The sequence below is a fragment of the Prionailurus bengalensis genome, chromosome A2 (assembly GCF_016509475.1).
Source record: "Prionailurus bengalensis isolate Pbe53 chromosome A2, Fcat_Pben_1.1_paternal_pri, whole genome shotgun sequence".
In the NCBI taxonomy this organism is placed as follows: domain Eukaryota; kingdom Metazoa; phylum Chordata; class Mammalia; order Carnivora; family Felidae; genus Prionailurus; species Prionailurus bengalensis.
The window spans coordinates 26,386,910-26,408,699 of record NC_057348.1 but is presented as its reverse complement, the minus strand read 5'-3'; the positions used below and the strand labels follow the sequence as shown (position 1 = coordinate 26,408,699).

The following is a 21,790-nucleotide window of genomic DNA, read 5'->3' as shown; positions in this document are numbered from 1 at the left end:
CATCAGCGAGGAAGGCTGTGTTTGGGCTGCCGTATCTTTCACACCTCTCTAGACTTTGTAACAAAGAGAAAGGAGTGGCCATATTTTTGGCAGGGTAGAATTAAAACACTGTTTAAGGACATTGTGCTTATTTAATTTTTTAATATTAATTTACTATTTATGGCAAGTACAGCAAACAGAAATTTCTGCTTTACAGTAGTGAGATTGAGATCACTCTTAAATTGATTTAAGGTAAAAAGAGGGACTTAACTCTAAAGAAAATACAAAAGGAAAGTAGAGATGTTATACAGATAGGACAAGAATCATAAAGATGGTACAAGAATGATAAAAATTTTGGAAACTTCTTTTTCTTTCTGTCACTTTACTAATGAACATGTTTAGAACATATCTAAAACCATTCTGTCCCACCCAGGCCATCTCCTTGGCCCTGGTCTTTCTAATTCATTTTTCAGTGCACATCTCTGCACCTGTCAGGATATCACTGGGTTAGCATCCAATGGCCAAGATGGGGCACTGGGTGGCTCAGTCAATTAAGCGTCCGACTTTGGCTCAGGTCATGATCTCGCAGCTCATGGTTTGAGCCCCTTGTCAGGCGCTGTGCTGACAGCTCAGAGCCTGGAGCCTGCTTCAGATTCTGTGTCTCCCTCTCTCTCTGCCCCTCCCCCATCACACTTTGTCTCTTTCTCTCAAAAATAAATAAACAAAAAAATTTAAGAATCCAATGACCAAGAAAATATCAAAGGAGCTCCCATAAACATGCACAATTCTTGCCTGCAGACAGAATCAGTGACTTTGGGAGTGAGGGCAGCCTCCCAGGCAAAGATACTATCAGAAACCAGAAAGAATTTACCTGGTGAGGAGTTACCACCAATTCTTCAAGAATACTCCCCAAACTCAAAACAGGACATCTTTGAACTTTTCTGTATATTTGAAATAGTTCATGGTAAAATGTTGAACCACCACCACCAAAAGGGCAAAAGTCAACACCAGAGAAGATGACACTATTATTATGATACTCTTGAATACTTCAATTATAAAATTAACTTACCAGTAATAGATCTTTATCAGCGCTGACGGCCAAAGGAGAAATGAGGCTACAAATGCCAGGATGGGGAGGGCCAGCGTCCCACCTGCGATCACAAACATGTTGACCACATCAAGATCCATCCTGCTCTTTAAGGCTGGCAGACACCTGCAGGGCTAAAGAGAGTGACAGCATTGAAACTCTGTCTCAAGAGAAAAGGGGAAAAGGCAAAGTGGAAGAGAGAAGGACCCAGAATGAGGATTAAAGTCAGGAGGAAACAAAAGCTGACCAAGTGCTCAAAAAATCTAAATAGGCATAACAACCAAATATAATAAAGAATCCTTGAGAGGATCCTGAATTTTTTTTAAGCTATAAAGGATGTTATTAAAACAAATGGGGGAAATCTGAGAACAGATATGAGATAGCATTACTGTATCAGTGACACAATTCTTGAGTGTGATAAAATTGTGGTTACGTTTATACGTAGAAAATCTTTGCTCTTAGGAGACGTCTGCTGAAGTATTAAGGGGTGAAGAATAGTGATATCTGCTACTCAATGTTCATTTCTGCTACTCACTTTTAAAAATTGAGAAAAAAAAGTCACTGGGGAAGGGGAAAAGAGAGAACATTAAAGCAAATGTGGCAAATGTTAACCTCTGGTGAATCCAGGTGAAGCTTACATGGTAATATTCTTTCAGCTTTTCTATAAGTTTGCAATTTTTAAAAATTAAAAGTTAAGGGGTGCCTGGGTAGCTTAGTCAATTAAGCCCTGCATCAGGCTCTGCACATCGGGCAGTGCACAGCCTGCTTGGGATTTTCTCTCTCTCCCTCTCTTTACCCCTGCCCCCCAATAAATAAATAAACTTTTAAAATAAATAAATAAAAATTAAAACTTAGGACAGAGAACCTAAAAGACAGACAGAAATGGAAACCATCTATGCGTGCGCGTGAATGCTACTATCACGGAAAGGATGTGTTAACAAATCAGTAACAGTTCATCTAAGGTGGGGAACTAGTAGCTGGGGTGTTAAGGATAGAAGGAAAACTTGTTTTTTTACCATGTACCTTTTTAAACCTTTTGGTTATTATCACATATATGTATAATAGCCTATTCAAAAATAAGTCCCATACAATAAAAAGTTAAGAGGGAACAAATCAAAATGGTAGAATTTGCATTGTACTTTCTGAGGTCTTCTTGAAGACTAGATGAACACATCTGAAGGCTAGAATGGGAGCACCAGGAGGGCAGGGACTATCGTGTGTCCCCAGCTCCGAGAGCAGGTCTGACACAGCATGCAATAAATGGGAGTGACTATTCCAACAAGACTTTGTTAGAAAGAGGCTGCAGGCTCTTTGGCCTGCTGGCAGAAAGTGATCAACCCTTGGTATAGCACACCAGTCCTTGTCAAACAGGCAAGGTGCTTTATTTCATTTTATAGGCTGGGAAAAGTCAGGCACAGAGAGGCTAAGTAACTTGCCCAAAGTCACTCAGCCGGTTGAATCAAGATTACAAAACAGGTTTCTCCTTGGACCCACCCCCTCTGCACCATGCTATACGTTGTCTAATTTTTTTTTAATGGCCTTTTTTTCAATCTTCATAAGCTCTCTGCTGTTAAATACCTACACTTGTCATCACTCCTAATTTCTCCATGAAGCTATGGCATCTCCATTTATGTTCTGTCCTCTACAAGGGGTTGGTGAAACGAGCCCCTCACAGTCTAGGGGGAAGTAGAGGAGACAGACGAATATATAGGTGGGTTAGATGGTTCTTAGTCACACGCACAAGCTCTTTGTGGGTACCATGCTGAATCCGCAGGAATGAAAGCCCTCTCAGGGGCAGAAGCACTGTCTGTGTTTCTGATTCAACTGGGCTCTCAGCTTCTCAATCACTATAAACACTTTTCAGCACACTTAAGTCACTGGCCTGCTTTCTCCTAGAACTAGAGCTCCTTGAGGGTCAGGCCAATCCGTATGTTCTTTCCCAGCGCCCCAAGAATAGTACGGGACACAAATATGGTGCAAATGAATGAATGAAAAACTAAGTTACAAAATGGGCTCAGTCCTGTTTGTTTTGGGGACAATCAACCGTTCCCAATGATGCTGTAAGAGAGCTGACTTTTTTCTTTCAGTAATTACAAAACTCCCTGGAGGAGTCACCTATTTAACGCAGGGTACAATTTACCATGCTAAAAAGGCCTCACTGTCAAGGGGTAAGCAAATTACTTTCAGACTGAAGAGAATTTTAGAAATCTGTTTGAACACTGGTCACAAAGGAGTCAATGAAAATAGGAACTGTCACCTTCAAGAGGACTTTTCCAAATCACACAAAGTCCCTAAAAACTGCTGAGGGTTACTATGAATTCCGATTCCTGAGCTGCAGGAGGTTAATTATGTGATGTTCCTTTTGACTAGGAACTAGAACATTTTATGCCCAAAGCCATTATTTCACTGACCCTGACACAGGATGGTAGCCCCAAGGTCTAATCATCAAAAAGAGGCATCATGGCTTTGCCAATGCCTGTTATGGACCTCTCCATCACTTTGGGGGAAAGTTTTAACTGGCTCCACCTCCCATTTAATTGCAGAATGAACTTCAATTGGGAGTTTTTGTAGAGCCTGATCAATTAAAGGAAAAAAATTTTAACATTTTATTTATTTTTGCAAGACAGAGAGAGACAAAGCCTGAGAAGGGAAGGGGCAGAGAGAGAAGGAGACATGGAATCTGAAACAGGCTCCAAGATCAGCACAGAGCCTGACACGGACGGGGCTTGAACCCACAGACCGTGAGATCATGACCTCAGCAGAAGTCAAATGCTTAACCCACTTAGCACCCAGGCACCCCTAGCCTGATGAATTTAGTAAAGGCATGGACTTATAGAGAAGCCTGTTGTACACTTCCCCTGAACAGGTCAAATATGGACAGGCCCTGGGTGAAGAAACTAATGCTTGCTTGCTTGCTTGCTTGCTTCCTTCCTTTTTTAAAAACGTATTTATTTTTGAGAGAGAGCATGCATAAGGGGGGATGGGCAGAAAGAGAGGGAGAGAGAGAATCCCAAGCAGTCTCTGTTTTGTTAAAGCAAAATAAACAGTGAGATCATGACCTAAGCCGAAATCAAGAGTCGGACGCTTAACTGACTGAGCCACCCAGGTGCCCCGAAACTAATGCTTTCTGACTCTTCTATACACATAGTATACATAAGGAGGAAGTGACGATCCCTACCTCTGCATCATCCTTCATTTTAAAGAGGACTTACCCCAGCCTTTCTTTAAAAAGGAAGCTCTCCTACCCTGCTGAGGTTTGTTTATAGGATACTCTATTGTACCCAAAGGAGAGTCTGGAGACAGGAAAACTGAAACCTTGTGAACCTGGAACCGCCAATGACTGAAAGTCAACTAAGGGGTGGAGAGTGGAATTTCCCAAAGGATGGGGCCCATACAATTGATGTTTGCTTGCAAGATGACGTTAGGGAGCAGGAGAATACTGAATAATGCTCAGGGCTACACAGCATTAACTGGGTAACATAACACTGACACGCATACAGAGAAATCAGCTTTCAGTTCTTATTCAGTTCTGTCTAGGTCAAAGAGAAATTCTCAGTATGGTGTTATTAAACACCTCTCTAAGCCTTCCCCTCCTGCAAGCAACAGTAACTAGCTACTTAATAACATGGTTTCTTTGCGTTGATTTTTTTCCCTCCTTCCTCTTCCTTCCTTCCTGCCTTCCTTATTTTTTTTTAAGATCTAATATTAAGCCCTTCGTGAATGGGCCAGCATTCCATCTAGCAAGTAGAGGGATGCTTTCAATTTATGAAAATTAATTTTTTAAATTAAGTTAAAAGGAGTCAATTTAAAGAAAAATGCAAAGTAGGCGATATATAGGTCTGGTGAAAATCATAATGGTGACACATGAATGGCTCAGGCGCCAACCAGGCTGAGGGGGGGCACATTCCCACTGCCTCTCTACCAGGAAGAGAGCTTGGTTTCCTCAACTATTAAATAAGAACACTCATCCAAATCACCTCTTCTGTCTTCTCCTACTCAGACTTAAAACATTTCTCAAATTATACCAGGCAATTAAAGAGTAGGATCTGGCTTGCCCCCTCAAGAATCTTACTCCTTGTTACATGTTCCCAGAACCTAAAACAGTACCAGGCAAATATCTGTGGCTTGACAATGCTTATTGCCCGAATTCTTGAAAAAGATTGAAAAAGAGAAAAAAAAATTGCACTCGTTTTATGTATCTGTTGTGTGAAAGCAAGGCACCCCAGTTTTAAGGACAATGACCTCCGTGGCCTTGTGGCGCAGGGCGAAGAGAAACTCCATTAGGAAGAAAGCTGTCCGTTCTGACACACACAGGCTCACATCCCAGACTGAGCCTGCCATCCGGCCTCCTCCTGTTAGCATCCAAGCTGTGCATGTAGGGCCTGTATCTCTGAACACAGGGATGAAGACTGATTGGATAGAGGAGACACCAGTGGATCCACATAAACAAACATTGCATCTCAAAGTCCCTCGTCTGGGGGCTAGGAGTAAGGCATAATGTGTCACGACTGTCTTTTCACATTCTCACTGATTTGGAAAACTGGGAATCCTAAGTTCTAACACCTTAATCTCAGGGTATAAAGCAGAATTCCAAGAGAAAACAGAATGTGAGACACTTTCAAAGAATCTTGCCTTTCCCTAGATATTTTACTCATACACCATCAAGTCTGACAGACTAAAGTTCTGGTCTCTCCAAAATAATGATTATTGTAACAACAATAGCAACAATAATAACCAGGACCATCACAGCCAAAGATACAAGACTGACAACCTCCACCTATTAAATAACTACTGTAAACCACGCCCCACACAGGCAGTTCATATACATCCTCTCATCTCATCCCTCACAACATTATGAGGTAGAAAGCATTTCTCCCACTTTATTTCTTAATAAGTATTTTCTTATTTGTTTGTTTATTTATTTATTTATGAGAGTGAGTGGGGGAGGGCAGAGGGAGAGAGAGAATTTGAAGCAGGCTCCACACTCAGCATGGAGCCTGACACAGGACTTGATCCCACAGTCCTGGGATCATGACCTGAGCCAAACCGACTGAGCCACCCAGGAGCCCCTCTCCCACTTTAAAGATGGAGAAACTAAGGCTTAAAGAATTTTAAAGTGCCCCACAGGTCACCTGGCTGGCGAACAGAATGGTCTTTATTTCAAACCAATCCTACAGATGTCCCTGGTTCATGCTCTGTTGGTTTTCTCTCAGGGTTTTCTGGCTGCAGGATTCACTGTGCATCCACTATGCACAAGGCAGGGGGTCCAGTGTCCCCATTGGTGCTCTTTGCACTTCTCTAGAACTGTTTTAAGAGCAAGTAACATGCTAACTTTATAAGTTACCCATTAATTTATTACCCTATTCCTGCTGGTATCTTTTAAAAAACTTCTCAGTGCCGCTTACAATTTTTTCCCTTAATTCAGCAATATGAAAATGCTTTCTCCAATGTTTTCAGTTAGGGAAACACTAAGCTCCTAAAATCTGAATATACTATCCAAGCTCTTATGAAGATTGTTGCATCTACCCAACGCTGCTTTCTGAAACTAGGCCCTTGTCAAGATAAACCAATCCCTCAAAACTATCACTAATGATCAACAGTTAGAAAAAATACAAAGATGTTAAGATCCTCTTATGTGGAAGCCCCAGGACTGAGGACACAATAATTCAAGAAACGGCCAGTTCTAACTCTTATCATACATATCATCTTCATCCTGGAAGAAAATCACACTGAAATTTCCCAACAAGCAGTTAAGCTTGCTGAGGCATCACTGAAAGTGTGGCATGACCCCCAGGAATACTGCTGTGAGGTGCCCAACTCTGCCCCCCTCAGTCTGGCTTTGCAGCTCTCACAGCCCTGCTGTTGAAACCAGCATGTGGGGTCTGGATTCTGAGATGTTCTCCTCTCTCTCCACTGGATATTCCCACGATGCTCTCCTCACTCGGTCTCCTGATATTCCCATAATGCTCTCCTCACTGTCTTCCTCGGACAGCTCTCCGTCCCTACATCCTCCTCCACCATTCCTTTCTTCAGGGAATTCCAAACTCAACATGCCTGGCCAGTACCCCCTTCCAGACTTTTCCAAAAGCCTTTTGACTACCACATGACTCAGAAGTCCCACATCTCTCCCCCTTCTCCTGATTCATTCATTTTTTGTGCCCATCCATCTAGCTTCCCAGACTGTGATACATCTTTCACTCTTCCTATGTCCCCCTCCACTCCTGTTAATGCACAGGTGGAGAGGTGCCAGCACTGAAGCCAACTTGTGAGTCTAGACAAACTATGCCGTTCAATATATGACTATTTAAATTTAAATTAATTAAATAAAATTCAGAGTTCAGTTCTACACTCATACCTGTCACATTTTAAGTGCACGGTAGCCACACAGGAAAAGGAGCTGTCCATATTGGACAGCACAGCTTTAGAGGGTCTATACCCCTGAAAGCCTCTTGCAACCAATTCCTTCGGTCAATCTGGTTCCACATTTACTAGGAATGTTGGGTGGGAAGAAAAATTCCCACTGGGTGTGAGATACCACGTGTGAGACAGATCACAGCTCCCTCAGCCACCACACTGGGTCCGGGTCATCCTTTCTTCTTGCTCCCATTCTGTCACATCCCTAACACTAGTTGCCAGGGGAATCTTCACAACTCACATCATGCATTAGGCTGCCCAGGTCTAATGTGAACTCAGACTACTTGATATGATCCCAACCCAACTTCCTGGGCCAACTCCCACATCTCTGCCTGCACCCCAAATAACCAACTCCCGTCCCCATGCCAGCCCTGCACAGCCTCATGCTTTGTCTTTCCCCAGGCTGCCCCCTTCATGTGAAACACTCCCATGTCCTGGCTGCCAGATGAACCTCTCTGCCTCTCTGCCTTTGGGGCTGATTCAAGTATCACACTCCCCAGGTGTGCATCTTGGTTCCCAAAGGCTCAGTTCTTCTAGACCTCCAAGCTTCGCACCCTGCTCCTGGCACACTCAGAACTGTCCATAGCGGGCTTCTGGGTATGTATCTAACCTGCAGGTGCCCAATCTCCTCCCCCCAGACCACTGAACCAGAGAAATCACCACTGCAGGTTGGCCTGGAGAGAGGTTTTTTGGGGGCTTATAGAGGAGCCTTAGGCTCTTTAAGAGCTGCCTTTTTTCTTTCTTTCTTTCTTTCTTTCTTTCTTTCTTTCTTTCTTCCTTCCTTCCTTCCTTCCTTCCTTCCTTCCTCTCTCTCTCTCTCTCTCTCCCTCTTTCTTTCTTTCTTTCTTTCTTTCTTTCTTTCTTTCTTTCTTTCTTTCTTTCTTTCTTTTTTAAAAGCAACAGTGTTAAAAAGCCATACTCACTCTTCAAAGAACACAGCCTTCTTTCCCAACTGCTCCTGGCTCTGGCAGAAGCTGAAAATGAGATTCTGGAATCACAAGAAAGAAAATGACAAAGCATTAAATCGTAATGAGAAGGTGAATGAATTGCTAACAGCCACAAAATTGCTGGCTTCACCAGAGACGGAGGCAGAGGTGGCGCGATGGCTGGCATGGCCTTCTCTCCTCCTGGGCATGGGCACAGGTGTGGCTTCATAGCCCACCTTGTGTTTGGCTCACCTACCCCAATTAAGAAACCAGCACAAAGGGCAGGGCACAGCAGATAATGAGCCAGGCCCAGGAAGGCATGAAGGAGGTCAAAGAAGAAATGTGCAGTGACAGGACAGAGCTGGGAGTGAGCTGGTGACTCCTGGACTGCAGTGGGGAGAAAGGCAAGAAGCAGGGTGTGTGTGGGTGGGGGGGGGGGGGTGGGGGGTGGGGGGGGGGACAGGCACACTCAGGTGAAAGGGGGCTCTGAGACCTACAAACGTAACTAAGACCCCCAAAGACTGAAACTTGCCTTCTCCATTCGTCATTAGGGTTTCCCTAAAAGTTGTACTTAGGAAGGAATGAGAAGGGGCACCTGGCTGGCTTCATCGGTAGAGCATGTAACTCTTGATCTCGGGGTTCAAAGTTCGAGCCCCACACTGGGTATAGAATTTATTTAAACATTTTTTAATTAAAAAAAAGAGGGGTGTCTGACTGGCTCAGTTGGTAGAGCATGTGACTCTTGATCTCAGGGTTCTAAGCTTGAGCCCCACACTGGGTGTAGAATTTATTTAAACATTTTTTAATTAAAAAAAAGAGGGGTGTCTGACTGGCTCAGTTGGTAGCGCATGCAACTCTTAATCTCAGGGTTCTGAGTTCAAGCCCCAAGTTGGGGATAGAGCTTACTTAAAAATAACATAACACAACATAACAACATAACACAGAATAAAGAAAGGAATGAGAAGGTGGCAGCCAGGGAACAAATGAGGATAATGTTTCTACCAGAGTGGCTGCTAGAGGGACCCCACAGCTCAAAACCAGGGCTGGAAAGGGAGACACAGTGCCAAGGCACCATGGCAGAAGAATGGGAAGGTAAATCCACAAAACCCCTGAATTATTTCAGAGGAGTCAAAGAGTTAAACCCAAAAAAGTAAAATAAAACCATGAAGTTCTGTAAGACAACATAAGAACTCTGTTTTAAAATATCTGAGCAGGGAAAGTCTAAGATAGACGGTCCAGAGGCCATAACGAAAAGATTAACATGTTCACTGCATAAACATGTTTTCAACGTCCACATGGAAAGATACACCATGACCAAGATCAAGATTTGTCAATACATACTCAGACACAACAGACTAATTTCCTGAATGCACAAAAGGTTCCTAAAAATCAAAACAACAACAAAATCCAATAAGAAAATGGGCAAATGATCTGAGTAGATAATTTATCAGAAAGTAAACACAAATGACTTTCGAACATATAAAAAGACCCTCAAGCTCATTTATAATAAGAGAAATGCAGATTAAATTGACAAGCTAATGGCAGTCTTAATTTTTTAAAGTGGTATCCTTTTTTTTTTTTTTAAGTTTACTTATTGATTTTGAGAGAGAGCACACAAAGGAGGGCAGAGAGAGAGGGAGAGAATCCCAAGCAGGTTCCACACTGTCAGCACAGAGCCTGAAGCTGGGCTCAAACTCACAAACTGTGAGATCATGACCCGAGCCAAAGTCAGCCACTTAACCAACTGAGCCACCCAGGCAACAATAGCAATCTTTATTTACCGTACCAGCAAAAAACAAAAAGTTTAGAAACAGTCTATGTTGCAGAGACTGTGGGCAAATAGATGCTCTATACAATGTACCAATTTATATTCCCATGAACAAACTCTATGCATGGCAATTTGTTAAAATCTGTGACATTGTAAAATGCACATACCTTCAACCTAAGAATCTCTTCTAAGAGTTTATGTTTGTACCTAGTGTATGAAATCATGTTTGTGGAAGGTTACGTGTCACGGTAGAATCTATCATGGCAAAGGTGTGAAATTAACTCATATGCCCACTTATAGGGCATCTGTTAAGTAAACAATGGTATAGCTTTATAAGGAAGTATTATGTATAGCCATTAAATACAAATAAAATTAAACATAAGCCATTAAAATAATGAGGCAGTTCTATTTGTCTCTATGAGTAATGACCTCCAAGGTTCATTCTTTTTTAAGATTTTAAAAAATTTATGTATTTATTTTGAGAGAGAGAAAGGAAGAGAGAGCATGAGCAGGGGAAGGGCAGAGAGGGAGGGAGTGAGAGAATCCCAAGCAGGCTCCACAGTCAGCAAAGAGCCCAATGCAGGGCTTGATCTCACGAACCTGACCTGAGCTGAAACCAAAAGTCAGACACTTAATCCACTGAGTAACCCAGGTGTCCCCCAAGATTCACTGTTAACTCAAAAAAAAAAAAAAAAAAAAAAGGCAACACCAAAAAACAAGAAACAGCAGAGAATGGATAGAATAATACCTTTTGCATTAAAGGAGACAGAAAGACAGAAAGAGAGGAGAGGGAGGGAGAAGGATACACAGGAAACTGGTTACCATGGCTGCATCTTGTATCTTTTGACCTTTTTTTAGAGACAGAGAAGGAGCAGAGGAAGAGAGGGAGAGGGAGAGGGAGAGGGAGGGAGGGAGGGAGGGAGGCAGGGAGGGAGAAAGAGGGAGAGAGGGAGAGGGAGAGAGGGAGAGGGAGAGAGGGAGAGGGAGAGGGAGAGAGAGAGAGAGAGAGAGAGAGAGAGAGAGAGAGAGAGAGAGAGAATCTCAAGCAGGCTCCATGCTCACCAAGGAGCTCAACATGGGCATGATCCCATGGCCCAGGATCACAACCTGAGCGGAAATCCAGAGTCGAATGCTGGACCGACTGAGCCACCCAGGTGGCCCCCTGTTATATCTTTTGAATTACTATCATGTGCATGTGTAAGGCTTTCTCTATTTAATTACAAAATATAATATAAAGTCCTGAAATAGAATGGTCTATCCTGCATTGTCCAATACGTTGCCACTAGCCACATGTGGCTGTTTAAATTGATCAAAATTAAATACAATGTAGAGTTCAGTTCCTCAGGTGCACTAGTCACATTTCACCTGCTCAAGAGCTACATGTAGCTAATGGCCACCATCCCGGGCAGGGAGCATAGAGAACACTTTCATTAGCACAAAAACTTCTTCTGGCCAGTTCTGGACTCTAAGCTAATTAAAAGGCCCACAGCAGGGGCGCCTGGGTGGCTCAGTTGGTTAAGTATCCGACTTTGGCTCAGGTCATGAGCTCACGGTTCATAAGCTCAAGGCCCGTGTCAGGTGAACTTGAGAACCATTCCGGGCTCCACACTCTCTCTCCCTCTCTCTTTACACCTTGTGGGATTCTCTCTCTCTCTCTGCTCCTCACTCACTCCCACTCTCTATCTCTCTCAAAAATAAACAAATAAGTAAGTAAGATACAGGAGTTCAATTTATTTAAAAAAAAAAAAAAAAAAAAAAGGCCCATGAGAGAGAGAGAGACCAAACCTTAATTGTTTCACATGATAAGGGAAGAAACAAATACAAATATGAAGGCCGGTAGCCTGCCTCCCTCTCTCTCTCTCTCCACAAGCTACACAGGCTGCCTACTAAGATAACAAAGACTGGGAGAGCTCCTGCCTTGTGTGACTATCCAAAGGTTAAGTCAGTTTGACAGGAACTTCAGTCCTTGATCAAGTCCAGAATTCTAAAACAAAAGATAAGGATTTCCATTCTGGAACCATACATGTGCATAAACTGGAAATGCATTATCTCCTTTGTGGCTCTGGGAGAGGTACTGATAAGAGGAGAACTCTGTCTCTCTAGGTTCCAAAGTGCTAGCAACTGGTTCCCCTGGGTGTTCTGGCTCAAGAACCAGCCAAGCCCACAACTCCCTCCCCTGCTTCTTTCTACCAGCTAAGGCAGCTTGTCGGGCAAGGAAATTCAGTCTAGCCTGGCTGGTCCTGTGGGCAGGGAATCAGAGAACCAGATAATCCTGTTACCCCGACTGCCTAGAGAAGGGGACACAGTCAGTGGGGAGGAAGTTATGCAGTTCAATCAGGACTTCTGCTGGAAGGGAAGTAGCTCATGTGTCTTGCAGCTGTCTTCTAAAAAATTGTATCAGTCAAGAAACAAGCAATAAAATACGCAACGTATGCCCTGACCTAGCCTAGCATCTTCAAAACACCACTGCTTGGGTTAAGATGTAGACTATGGTGATCGTCTGAAATAACTGCCTGCCAAGAAAGCCCAGGGGCGCCTGGGTGGTTCAGTCGGTTAAGCATCCAACTTGGGCTCAGGTCATGATCTCATGGTTGCAGGTTTGAGCCCTGCGTCAGGCTCTGTGCTGACAGCCTGGAGCCTGCTTCAGGTTTCGTGTCTCCCTCTCTCTCTGCCCCTCCCCCACTTGCACTCTGTCTCTGTCTCTTAAAAATGAATAAACGTTAAAAAAATTTTGTTGGGGGCGCCTGGGTGGCGCAGTCGGTTAAGCGTCCGACTTCAGCCAGGTCACGATCTCGCGGTCCGGGAGTTCGAGCCCCGCGTCGGGCTCTGGGTTGATGGCTCAGAGCCTGGAGCCTATTTCTGATTCTGTGTCTCCCTCTCTCTCTGCCCCTCCCCCGTTCATGCTCTGTCTCTCTCTGTCCCAAAAATAAATAAACGTTGAAAAAAAAAAATTTTTGTTGTTGTTGTTTTTTTAAATTTTTTTTTTAATGTTTACTTATTTTTGAGAGAGAGAGAAAGCATGAGCAGGGGAGAGGCAGAGAGAGAAGGAGCCACAGAATCTGAAACAGGATCCAGGCTCTGAGCTATGAGCACAGAGCCCAACATGGGGCTCGAACTCACAAACTGCGAGATCATGACCTGAGCCGAAGTTGGACACTTAACGGACTGAGCCACCCAGGCGCCCCCAAAACTTTTGTTTTAAACAAGAAACTCTACAGGAATACAAGACAGTCTCCTGCTGGATAAACGAAGAGCCAAAGTCACTTGACCTTTGATCTCCAAAGATCCCAAAGCCCTCAGGCTCTCAGGGAGCCCAGAACAAATTTTTATTCCAGCACCTCTCTTACAGATTAGTGCAAATGCATGCACTGTCATCAGCTGAGGTCACCTCTCAAAGGTAAAGTGCTAGAAAGAGCACCGCTTAAGTGACTATCTTCCACATGACTGAAAAGAATTAAAATAGCCTTCTATATGGGTATGCAATAGCAGAGGGCCTAAAATAGAACCTCAGCACCCCAAAGAAAAACATTCTCCCATTGTGGAATCTGTGATTCAAAATAAAAGGAAAAGCAAGGAGATTAAAGAGGGTTTTGTCACTTCTAAAGGAGGTGAAGTTGGTCGACAGCATTTTCTAACTGCAGGAACAAAGTCGGAGTTCCACAAAAAGGAGCCCTGTTATATCAACAGCCAGGAGGTTTTTGTTTTTTTTTAATCAGGACAAGATTTCTGGCTCCCACAGAGGCCCAGCATTCAGGCCCCTTTGTGAGCTGGTCCCCACCTTCTTTCTAGCCAGAATCTCCTTCCGAAGGACATCTCTGTAACCCAGGAGAATCAGCATCAGAAAAAGGGACGTGGTGAAACCACATGGGAGAGTTCACAGTTAAGAGGAAAACAGTTCTGTTTAGAACTTAATCCACATTAAAAAAAAAAAAAACCAAATCAAATGTATTTTAAAAGCAATAGTAAACATTAAACAAAATTAGGTCATAACTGCAATCCTGTGCTAATTCTTAGAACAAAGAATAAATCTCACGTGGATCATTTTAAAGCCTGATAAATCCTTCCAGTTAACATTTGGTGACCAGTGCTATTGCAAAAAGGACATTTTTGCAAACATACCCAATTGATCTCTCAAGGGCTTGCTTGTTTGATTTTCAAGCCTCTTTCCCCTTTTCTTCATCAGGTGTCACACTGCCAGATCCTCATCTATTACTGCCTTGACATGTCATTCCAGCAGTTCTCCAATATCACTTGCTTTCATTTCATGAAGTCTTGCCTCTCTCACAAGAGTTACAATTTCAGTGTTTGTCCTGTATGTATTTGCAAAACATCCTACGAGCTGGGAGAGATGACCAAGATGTAGATGGTCCCGGAGCCTGGCTTGAATACAGAGGAGTGATAGAGTGGAGGCTCAGTCTGTACGTGGCAAGTTCATCACTGAATATTTTCCTACTATGATGACTTCTGCTTCCCCTCTATAATCTGGAAACTGCAGGGAATCAGATACCAGAAATGCTGATACTCTGACCCTCTGGGTGACCGCACCTGAACCGGTTTTTTATTTTTCTCTATTTCCCCCAATCTCTCTACCTGGAAGATGCCCATGACTTACCCCGATCTTTTCTTTCACGAATCTTTCTGGCAGAGCTAGGAGTTATCTCCTTCAGTGTACCTGCCCTTGGTCCCCCAGGCATTAGGAACCTCCATGCCTCAGATATTTTGTTGGAATACTCGTCTCTTGTGGCCCTGGGGATGTGTGTCTTTTATCACAGTACCCGTGAGAACACTCACTGCGCCCTCCACGAGGCTGCAAGTCTTCAACACGAGTCTTACTACATCTCTGCACCTTGCCACAGCACTTGAGGACACACTGCCTTGCCTGTGGCAGGCACTTTGTAAATAAGGATAAGCCAGGAGGTCACAAATCAACAGGGCTGTCCACCAGTGCCACTGCAGGCCACTCTTTCACTCTGTTCCTCATGGTCACCAACAAAATGAACAATCTTCACAGTGCTGAGTTTTAGAGGCCTTTCCCAGATGGGAGGCTGGGGCTCAGAGAAGTTAAGCAAGCTGCCCAATGTCACACAGCTCTTTCTCTGCCTCCATCCCATTCCACCAGTGGCTCCCAGTGGTCCTCAGCACGATTCACATGGCTACATAGGATTTCATACCTCCCCGTCTCTCAAGCATCATCCTCTCCTGTCACACACACCCCATCTCTGAGTGAGCTATAATCCCTGACATGTCATGCTCTTTCATACCTCCACGGCTCTGGCACGCATGATACCCTCTCCCCTATGTGCCTTTTCTCCCCCCTGCCTGGTGAGCTCCAGCTCATCCTACAAGTCTCGGCTGGGAAGCACAGCCCCAGTCTGTAAATGCTCCTCGGGGGATTCAGTTCTGCAGTTCTACAGCCTGGGTTCAAATCTCTGCTCCGCTACCCACCAGCTGTGTGACCTTGGCGAATCAGCTGACCTCCTACAGCCCCTGTGAAAGGACAAAATGAGAGACTGCCCCAAGCAGTGACGGGCAGATACCAAGTGCTCACTCTGTACAGCCGGGAAGACCCTGCCTGCCCTCCCAGGCCTGGGGAGGCAGCCCTGCCACCCCTCCATCCCCTCCAGTGCCACTCAGATGCGGGAGTCAGTGGGAGTGTCTGTGCTGCTGTCTTGATACTCCCAGAGTCTAGCCCATTGCTCCATTCCCAAAATTCATCATATACAAGGCTCGAATCTTGTTTGGGGTATATCACAAAGTAAACATCCAACGCCAACAGCCACAGAGCCACAGCTTCTGGAAAACAGCCCAAGGCAAAGGCTGCTATTACTTTATATAATTGCTTCACAAAAAGAAGAGGATCCCAACCTGCAGCAGTGTAAGAACCTCTCCCCACGTCATCCGCAGACTGCCCTGTGCCCCTGAATCAGCAGTTTCCTTGGTGCAGCCCCAAACGCATCCAACGACAGGCAGTGACACCCTACGTGGCTTCTGGGATCGGAAAGCCTGGAATACGATCCAGAGGGTTTCTGAGGGCCCAGTTTAGGAGCATATCTTGACCTTCTTTCAAGAGACAACTACATCCAAGGTCAGATAGGACTTTGGTTTGCAAAAATTGTGTCTAGATCAGGGTTTCTCAGCTGTGGCAAAACTGACATTTTGGGCCAGCTAGGTCTTTGTTGTGGGAGGCTGTCCTATGTATTGTAGGATATTTAGCAGAATCTGGGACCTCTACCCACTCGAAGCCACCCCTAAGTCGTGACAAGAAAAAATGTCTCCAGACACTGCCAAATGCACCCTTGGGGACAAAGCTCTCCTCAACCCAGAGCCCTTTTGGGGGAAGTGAACCCACTGACCTCCAACCCTGGATTTATTGCTAAAGTAAATCAATAAGGAGCATTCTTAGCCACTTACTATATCTACCTTGAAACACTGTCTTCCAGTCCTCAGGGATTTTTTTTCTTTTAAGTTCACAGTCTTGAAGGCCTGGCTGCACAGACTCCCCCAGGTAGCATTTTAAAAATATAGATTCTGGGAAAGCATCCCCAGAGATTCAGATTCATTTGGCCTGGGGCAGAGGCTGGACATGGGTATTTTTAAAAAATTCCCTAGGCGGGGGCACCTGGATGGTTAGGTTGGCTAAGTCTCCCACTCTTGATTTTGGCTCAGGTCACGATCTCACGGGTGTGAGATCGAGTCCTGCTTCAGGCTGACCGGGATTCTCTCTCTCCCTCTCTCTCTCTCTCTGCCCCTCCCTTGCTCCTGTGCATGTGAGTTGCACGCGCTCTCTCTCACTCTCAAAATAAAATAAAATAATTTAAAATTCCCTAGGCCATTCTAACACGCAGCCAGGATGGAGAAACACTGCTAGAAGACATTTCATTTGATTCCGTCTTCTCCCTAATCCTTTGAACCTGGCAGGGTTAAACGACAATGAACCAGAAAGCGAAAATGAGGCTAAGGGGATTTAAGTATCATCCTAATTCTTGACAATGAAATATCCTCGGCACATTCCATTTCTTGGTCCGCAAGTGACTTGCCAGAAAGAATGGAACTTAACCCTGTTTGCCCATGGCCTTTTTGATATAAACAGCACCATCCTGCAAAACTTTCTGGAAAGATGGAAATGTTCTCCATCTGCTCTACCTAATACAGTCACTATTGAGCATTTGAAATGTGGCTAGTGTGACTTAAGAAGAGAATTTTTAAATTTATTTAATTTGAAGTTGATAGCCACCATGTTGACAGTATGAAAAGTATTTATGTCCCTACAGGGTCACGGAGATAAAGTCCTATAGCCTGCTAAATGCCACAGAACCATGAAAACTTACAAAAATGTATGACTTAAAATATCTAAGTGCAACAGTCTTGAAATTATCAAAGGCAATCGTAACTTATGCCAATAATCAAATCAGGAGAAATTTTAACGATTTTTTTTTTCAACCCACCGAGCCGGTTTTCCAGCATATTCCAAACACTTAGCTTTGAGGGAGACATTCCTGGTCCTTTTCTTTTGAACACTCATCACTGTAAAAATTGACCTAGTCACCAAAACAATCAGGCATTGGTAAAGAATATGACTGGTAGGGAAGCTGATTTCTACTCTGAGCTGCTTACTAGGAAAAAACACTCACTGTTATTTTCCTTCCCTCCCTAATCCAAAGTAAATCTTTGATTCAAACCTTTTGCCCCAAAGATAAGTCTGAACCAACACATTGTGCAAACCCATGTAACCTCTAAGAACGAGTGTTTTATCTTCCTATCAGTAGTTTCACAATTACTTACAATTGCATGAACTGTATTCACATGTTTACTCTAGATATGTCCAGCCTCACAGCCTCACAGAACTCAAAGCTCAGATTTTTAAAGCTAAAAAACAGAAAAGGCCATTCTTTTTACCAAAGCAATGGACGGTGTAGTGTCGAAGAAAGCTTCAGAGGCCTTTCTGACCACACACACAAGATGCTTATCTCAGGGTGCCTGGCTGGCTCAGTCAGTGGGGCATGTGACTCTTGATCCTGAGGTTGTGGGTTCAAGCCCCCTTTGGGTGTAGAGATGATTTAAAAATTAAAATCTTAAAAAAAAAAATGCTTACCTCTTCTTGGTTGGGACTCCTCTGGCCCACCTCTAAGCAGAGTCAATATGAGTCAGTCAGTAACGATTGAATACATTTCCAGTAATTCAAAGTGGAGCCAACACTGTCTCACTCTCCATAATAGCTGGTGCTTACTGAGTGCTTACCACATGCTGGACCTTGTGCTTTATCTAAATCTTACCATTGCCTTCTGAAACAGGTGCCATTACCAGAAGCTAAGACTCAGAGAGGTTAGATAATAGGCCCATGGCCACACAGGTAGCAGTGGTAGCAGTGGGATTTGGACCCAAGTCTCTCTGATTCTCTGGGGGGAATCCTCTGGGTCATGAACAAAAACAAACCTGTAATCATAATGTTAGGTACCATGCTGAGCCATTCTCCCTGTGATCAGGCTGTAGCTCAATGAAGGGAGTTTGGTGTTGCAGGGTTCAGAAATTCTGAGTCTATCGTTACTTTGGAAACCATGTCATAACTCTCCCCCCCACCCCCCCACCCCGGATCTCTCTTTCTCTCTCTCTCTCTCTCTCTCCCCTTTTGTCCTGGGGCTTCACCAGGCAGATGGGAAAAAGGGTCTTGAGGAACGCTTCTGATCCCACCAGTATAGCTGCCCCAGAGAGCATAGGCAGACACATGCAGACAGAACTTTCCAAATGCCATCATGAAGGTGGAAGGCAGTAGGATCCCAGTTATAAGATCCCAGGGGAGAAAGGAATCACTTTCAGTTGGGGCCAGGGGAGGAATCAGAGGTGTGTTCCTAGAGGGGACCGCTGAGCTGGAGCTAAGGTAAGATTTAGACTTCAGAGATTCCAGGGAGGGCATTCCCAGAGGAGGGAACAGCCTAAGCAAAGGCAGCAGGTCACCTGCCTGGATTATAGCACAGGAGGCAGGGGGTGGGGGAGGGGGGAATCAGGATACAAAGAGGGAACAGAATCTCCAGAGGCCTAGGCTGATGGGCTGGGGCAGTACTGGGAACCCAGGAAGTGAGGACTGACCATCCCAGGACATGTTTAGCATCCCAGCCCTGGTACTTCTTAGCTGTATGGCCTCCAGCATGTCCCTTCTCTTTGGGCATCAGTCTCCTTGAGGAGGACACCCAGGACCCCTCGTTGGTCTGAGAAAATATTTTTAGAAAAATAAATTGGTGCTAAGAACATAGATTAATTTCTCTTATTTCTGACTTCCTATGTTATAAAAATGTTGATAAGAATTTATTAGTTACAGTTGGGTAAAAATAAGTCTAGTGGTTCAGAATGGGGGCTTTGAGGTCAGATTCACTGTGCCCTGGGAAGGGGGCACATTTTCCTGAGAAATGGGCATAACATTGGTACCTACCTCTGGGAGCTGTTGGGAGAAGTAAGGCAGGTAATCCTCTAAAGGTGCTTAGCACATGATCTGGCAGCCAGTATTTATTCTATGTCAGCTATTATTTATAATAACTTAACTCCCAGCCAGGTAGAGCCAGCCATTAGGGTTTTCTGAACAGGTGAGAGGTGAGGCAAATGCTGGTCTCCAGTCCAAGCTGAAACCTCTTCTTAATCAACCAAACCTCGGAGCACAAAAAGGGCTCAAGGTACATATCCCTGGATGCACAGCCTCTAGACCCTCTAGCACCCTCTTCCTCTCTCCCTATCCCTCTTGTCAACTTGGCCTCCTCCACTCATCTGCATGTGCTCTGCCCTGCAGGCAGCGTTACACAATCCGAATTTCCAAGGCTGCCAAGAAGCCAGTGAAAGTGTAGGCGGGGGATGCTGGGGGTTGCCGGGCGGCACCGGGCTGTTGGGATGGTTGTACCAGCATCTTGACTCAAGGGTTGCTGGGAGGAGAGGGCATGAGGCCAGGGGAACTGGGGTGGGGTGAGGAAAAGTGAGCTAAAAAGCTGCTGGGGGTAGGTATTGGCTGGGGGAGGTCCCGAGGGGCGCAGATATCTGGGGACCGGACCGGGGTTGGCGCCATTAGCTGGGAGGTCGAGCTGCAGCCTTTCCTCGGGAAGTGGGAGGAACGAGGGTGCAGGAGCCTCCAAACCATCCAGCCACCCGGAGGGACACAGAAGGACTGGTGCCGGAGCCAGCGGTGGGAGGCGGAACAGAAAAAGGGTGCAGATCCCCGACCCAGCCTCACCTCGTCCCTGGGCTTAGGGCAGCAGGCAGCCTGGGAAGTAGGGGCATCTGGGATTCGGGGAATGTCAAACCTATCCAGGCACTGGAGGGGAGCGTGCAGGGGCTAATGCCGGAGCGAGAGAACCGAGTAGAAACAGAGGTGCAGGTTCCTGACCCATTTCGCCCCGTGCGCCGCTTGCGGGGCGGCCAGGCAGCCTTGCAACGAAAAGTGGAGGGCAGGTTACAGGGCCGGGGCGGGGCGGGGGGGGGAGGGGATCCCCCGTATACCCTCCCTTTCAGGTGCGCACCCCCCGCCCGGCCCGCCGGCGCTCACCTGACCTGACCTCAGGGGCCCGGATAGTGCCGCGGGATCCAGAGGCCAGTCCTCGTCCCCCAGCCGCGCTCGCGTCCGGCAGCTGCGCTCGTGCCCGCGTCGCTCGGTTCCCCGCGCCCGGCTCAGCCGGACGCCTTAAAGGCGCGCCGCGCCGGCCTGAGTCAGCCGACGGAAAAGCTGGCTCCGCCTTCGTCGCCCCTGGCGCAGCTCCGCGGCTGCAGCGTCCGGTGTACTCTAAGCTCCTCTGCGCCCCAGCTCAGAGCGTTAAACCCGGAGGGGCGAGTTAGTGGCTTCCACAACCCGACCTCGGCAACCTGTCTCCAAGCACTCAAGAGCCCAGGCCCGAGTGCCAGCGCCTACTGCTCTCCGCGCTCAGCTCTAAGGGCCGAGGGCAGAACCCGGCCGCCCCGCCCCACCCCGCCCCACCCCGCCCCTAAACAGCTCACTTAGGGCAAAGGCTACGGACTGGGACCCAAGGAGCCACAGTTCCACAAGACACCGCCAGAGTTCGTCGAGGCGTTGTTTCATTTACTGAGCAGCTACTATGTGCCTAGTGCTACTGGGCACGTGGCTCCAAAGTGACTCTGGCTGGATCTCTGCCCCCCAAAGGCTCAGAAAGATAGGCACAGGCTCACAGGCAAGTCAAGCAACACTGCCTTACACATGTCGTCTCATTTAATACTGTAAGGTACGCGTTGTGATTGGCTTCCTTTCTCAGAAGAAAGGTGAGCCGCTTGCCCATGGGTTCAGCCTATAAAGGACAGAATTGGGAATTCAAACCCTGCACCTGGTTCCAAAGCTGGGGGTGGCGGGGGAGAGGGTGGGACACAAAATAGTAATCTTGGAAAGGCTTTCATCCACTGCTGGTTGAATCCCCACTATGGTCATTTCTTCTTTTTAAGGACAGTTAAACCTAATTAGGCAAATAAATAAAAAATTAGGAGGGGAGCATAAAAATTATCACCCATTAAATTCAAATGGTGTTGTTGGACTAGCTTATCTACCACAAAGCCGGGATTTTTGAGCATCTGGCCTCAGTTTACCACTGCACCCTCATCTAGTATTCTGAGGGTGCCCAAGCTGAATTCTACCAC

The 21,790-nt window shown here is 45.7% G+C and overlaps 1 protein-coding gene across 2 annotated transcripts in view; it reads right to left on the bottom strand.

The window, feature by feature from the left end:
* Positions 1-21,110, bottom strand: part of ABHD6 (abhydrolase domain containing 6, acylglycerol lipase) — a 53,212-nt gene extending 32,102 nt beyond the window's left edge. Inside the window, exons 1-3 of one of the 2 annotated variants that reach the window (XM_043587762.1) lie at positions 20,697-21,110; positions 8,404-8,468; positions 1,049-1,200 (exon numbers count right to left, since the gene is read on the bottom strand). In XM_043587762.1, the coding sequence (XP_043443697.1) occupies positions 1,049-1,167 (119 nt within the window). In that variant the 5' untranslated portion in view covers positions 1,168-1,200; positions 8,404-8,468; positions 20,697-21,110. The remainder of the gene's footprint in view (positions 1-1,048; positions 1,201-8,403; positions 8,469-20,696) is intronic. The other variant, XM_043587763.1, reaches the window with a different exon arrangement.
* Between the last annotated feature and the right edge of the window lie 680 nt (positions 21,111-21,790).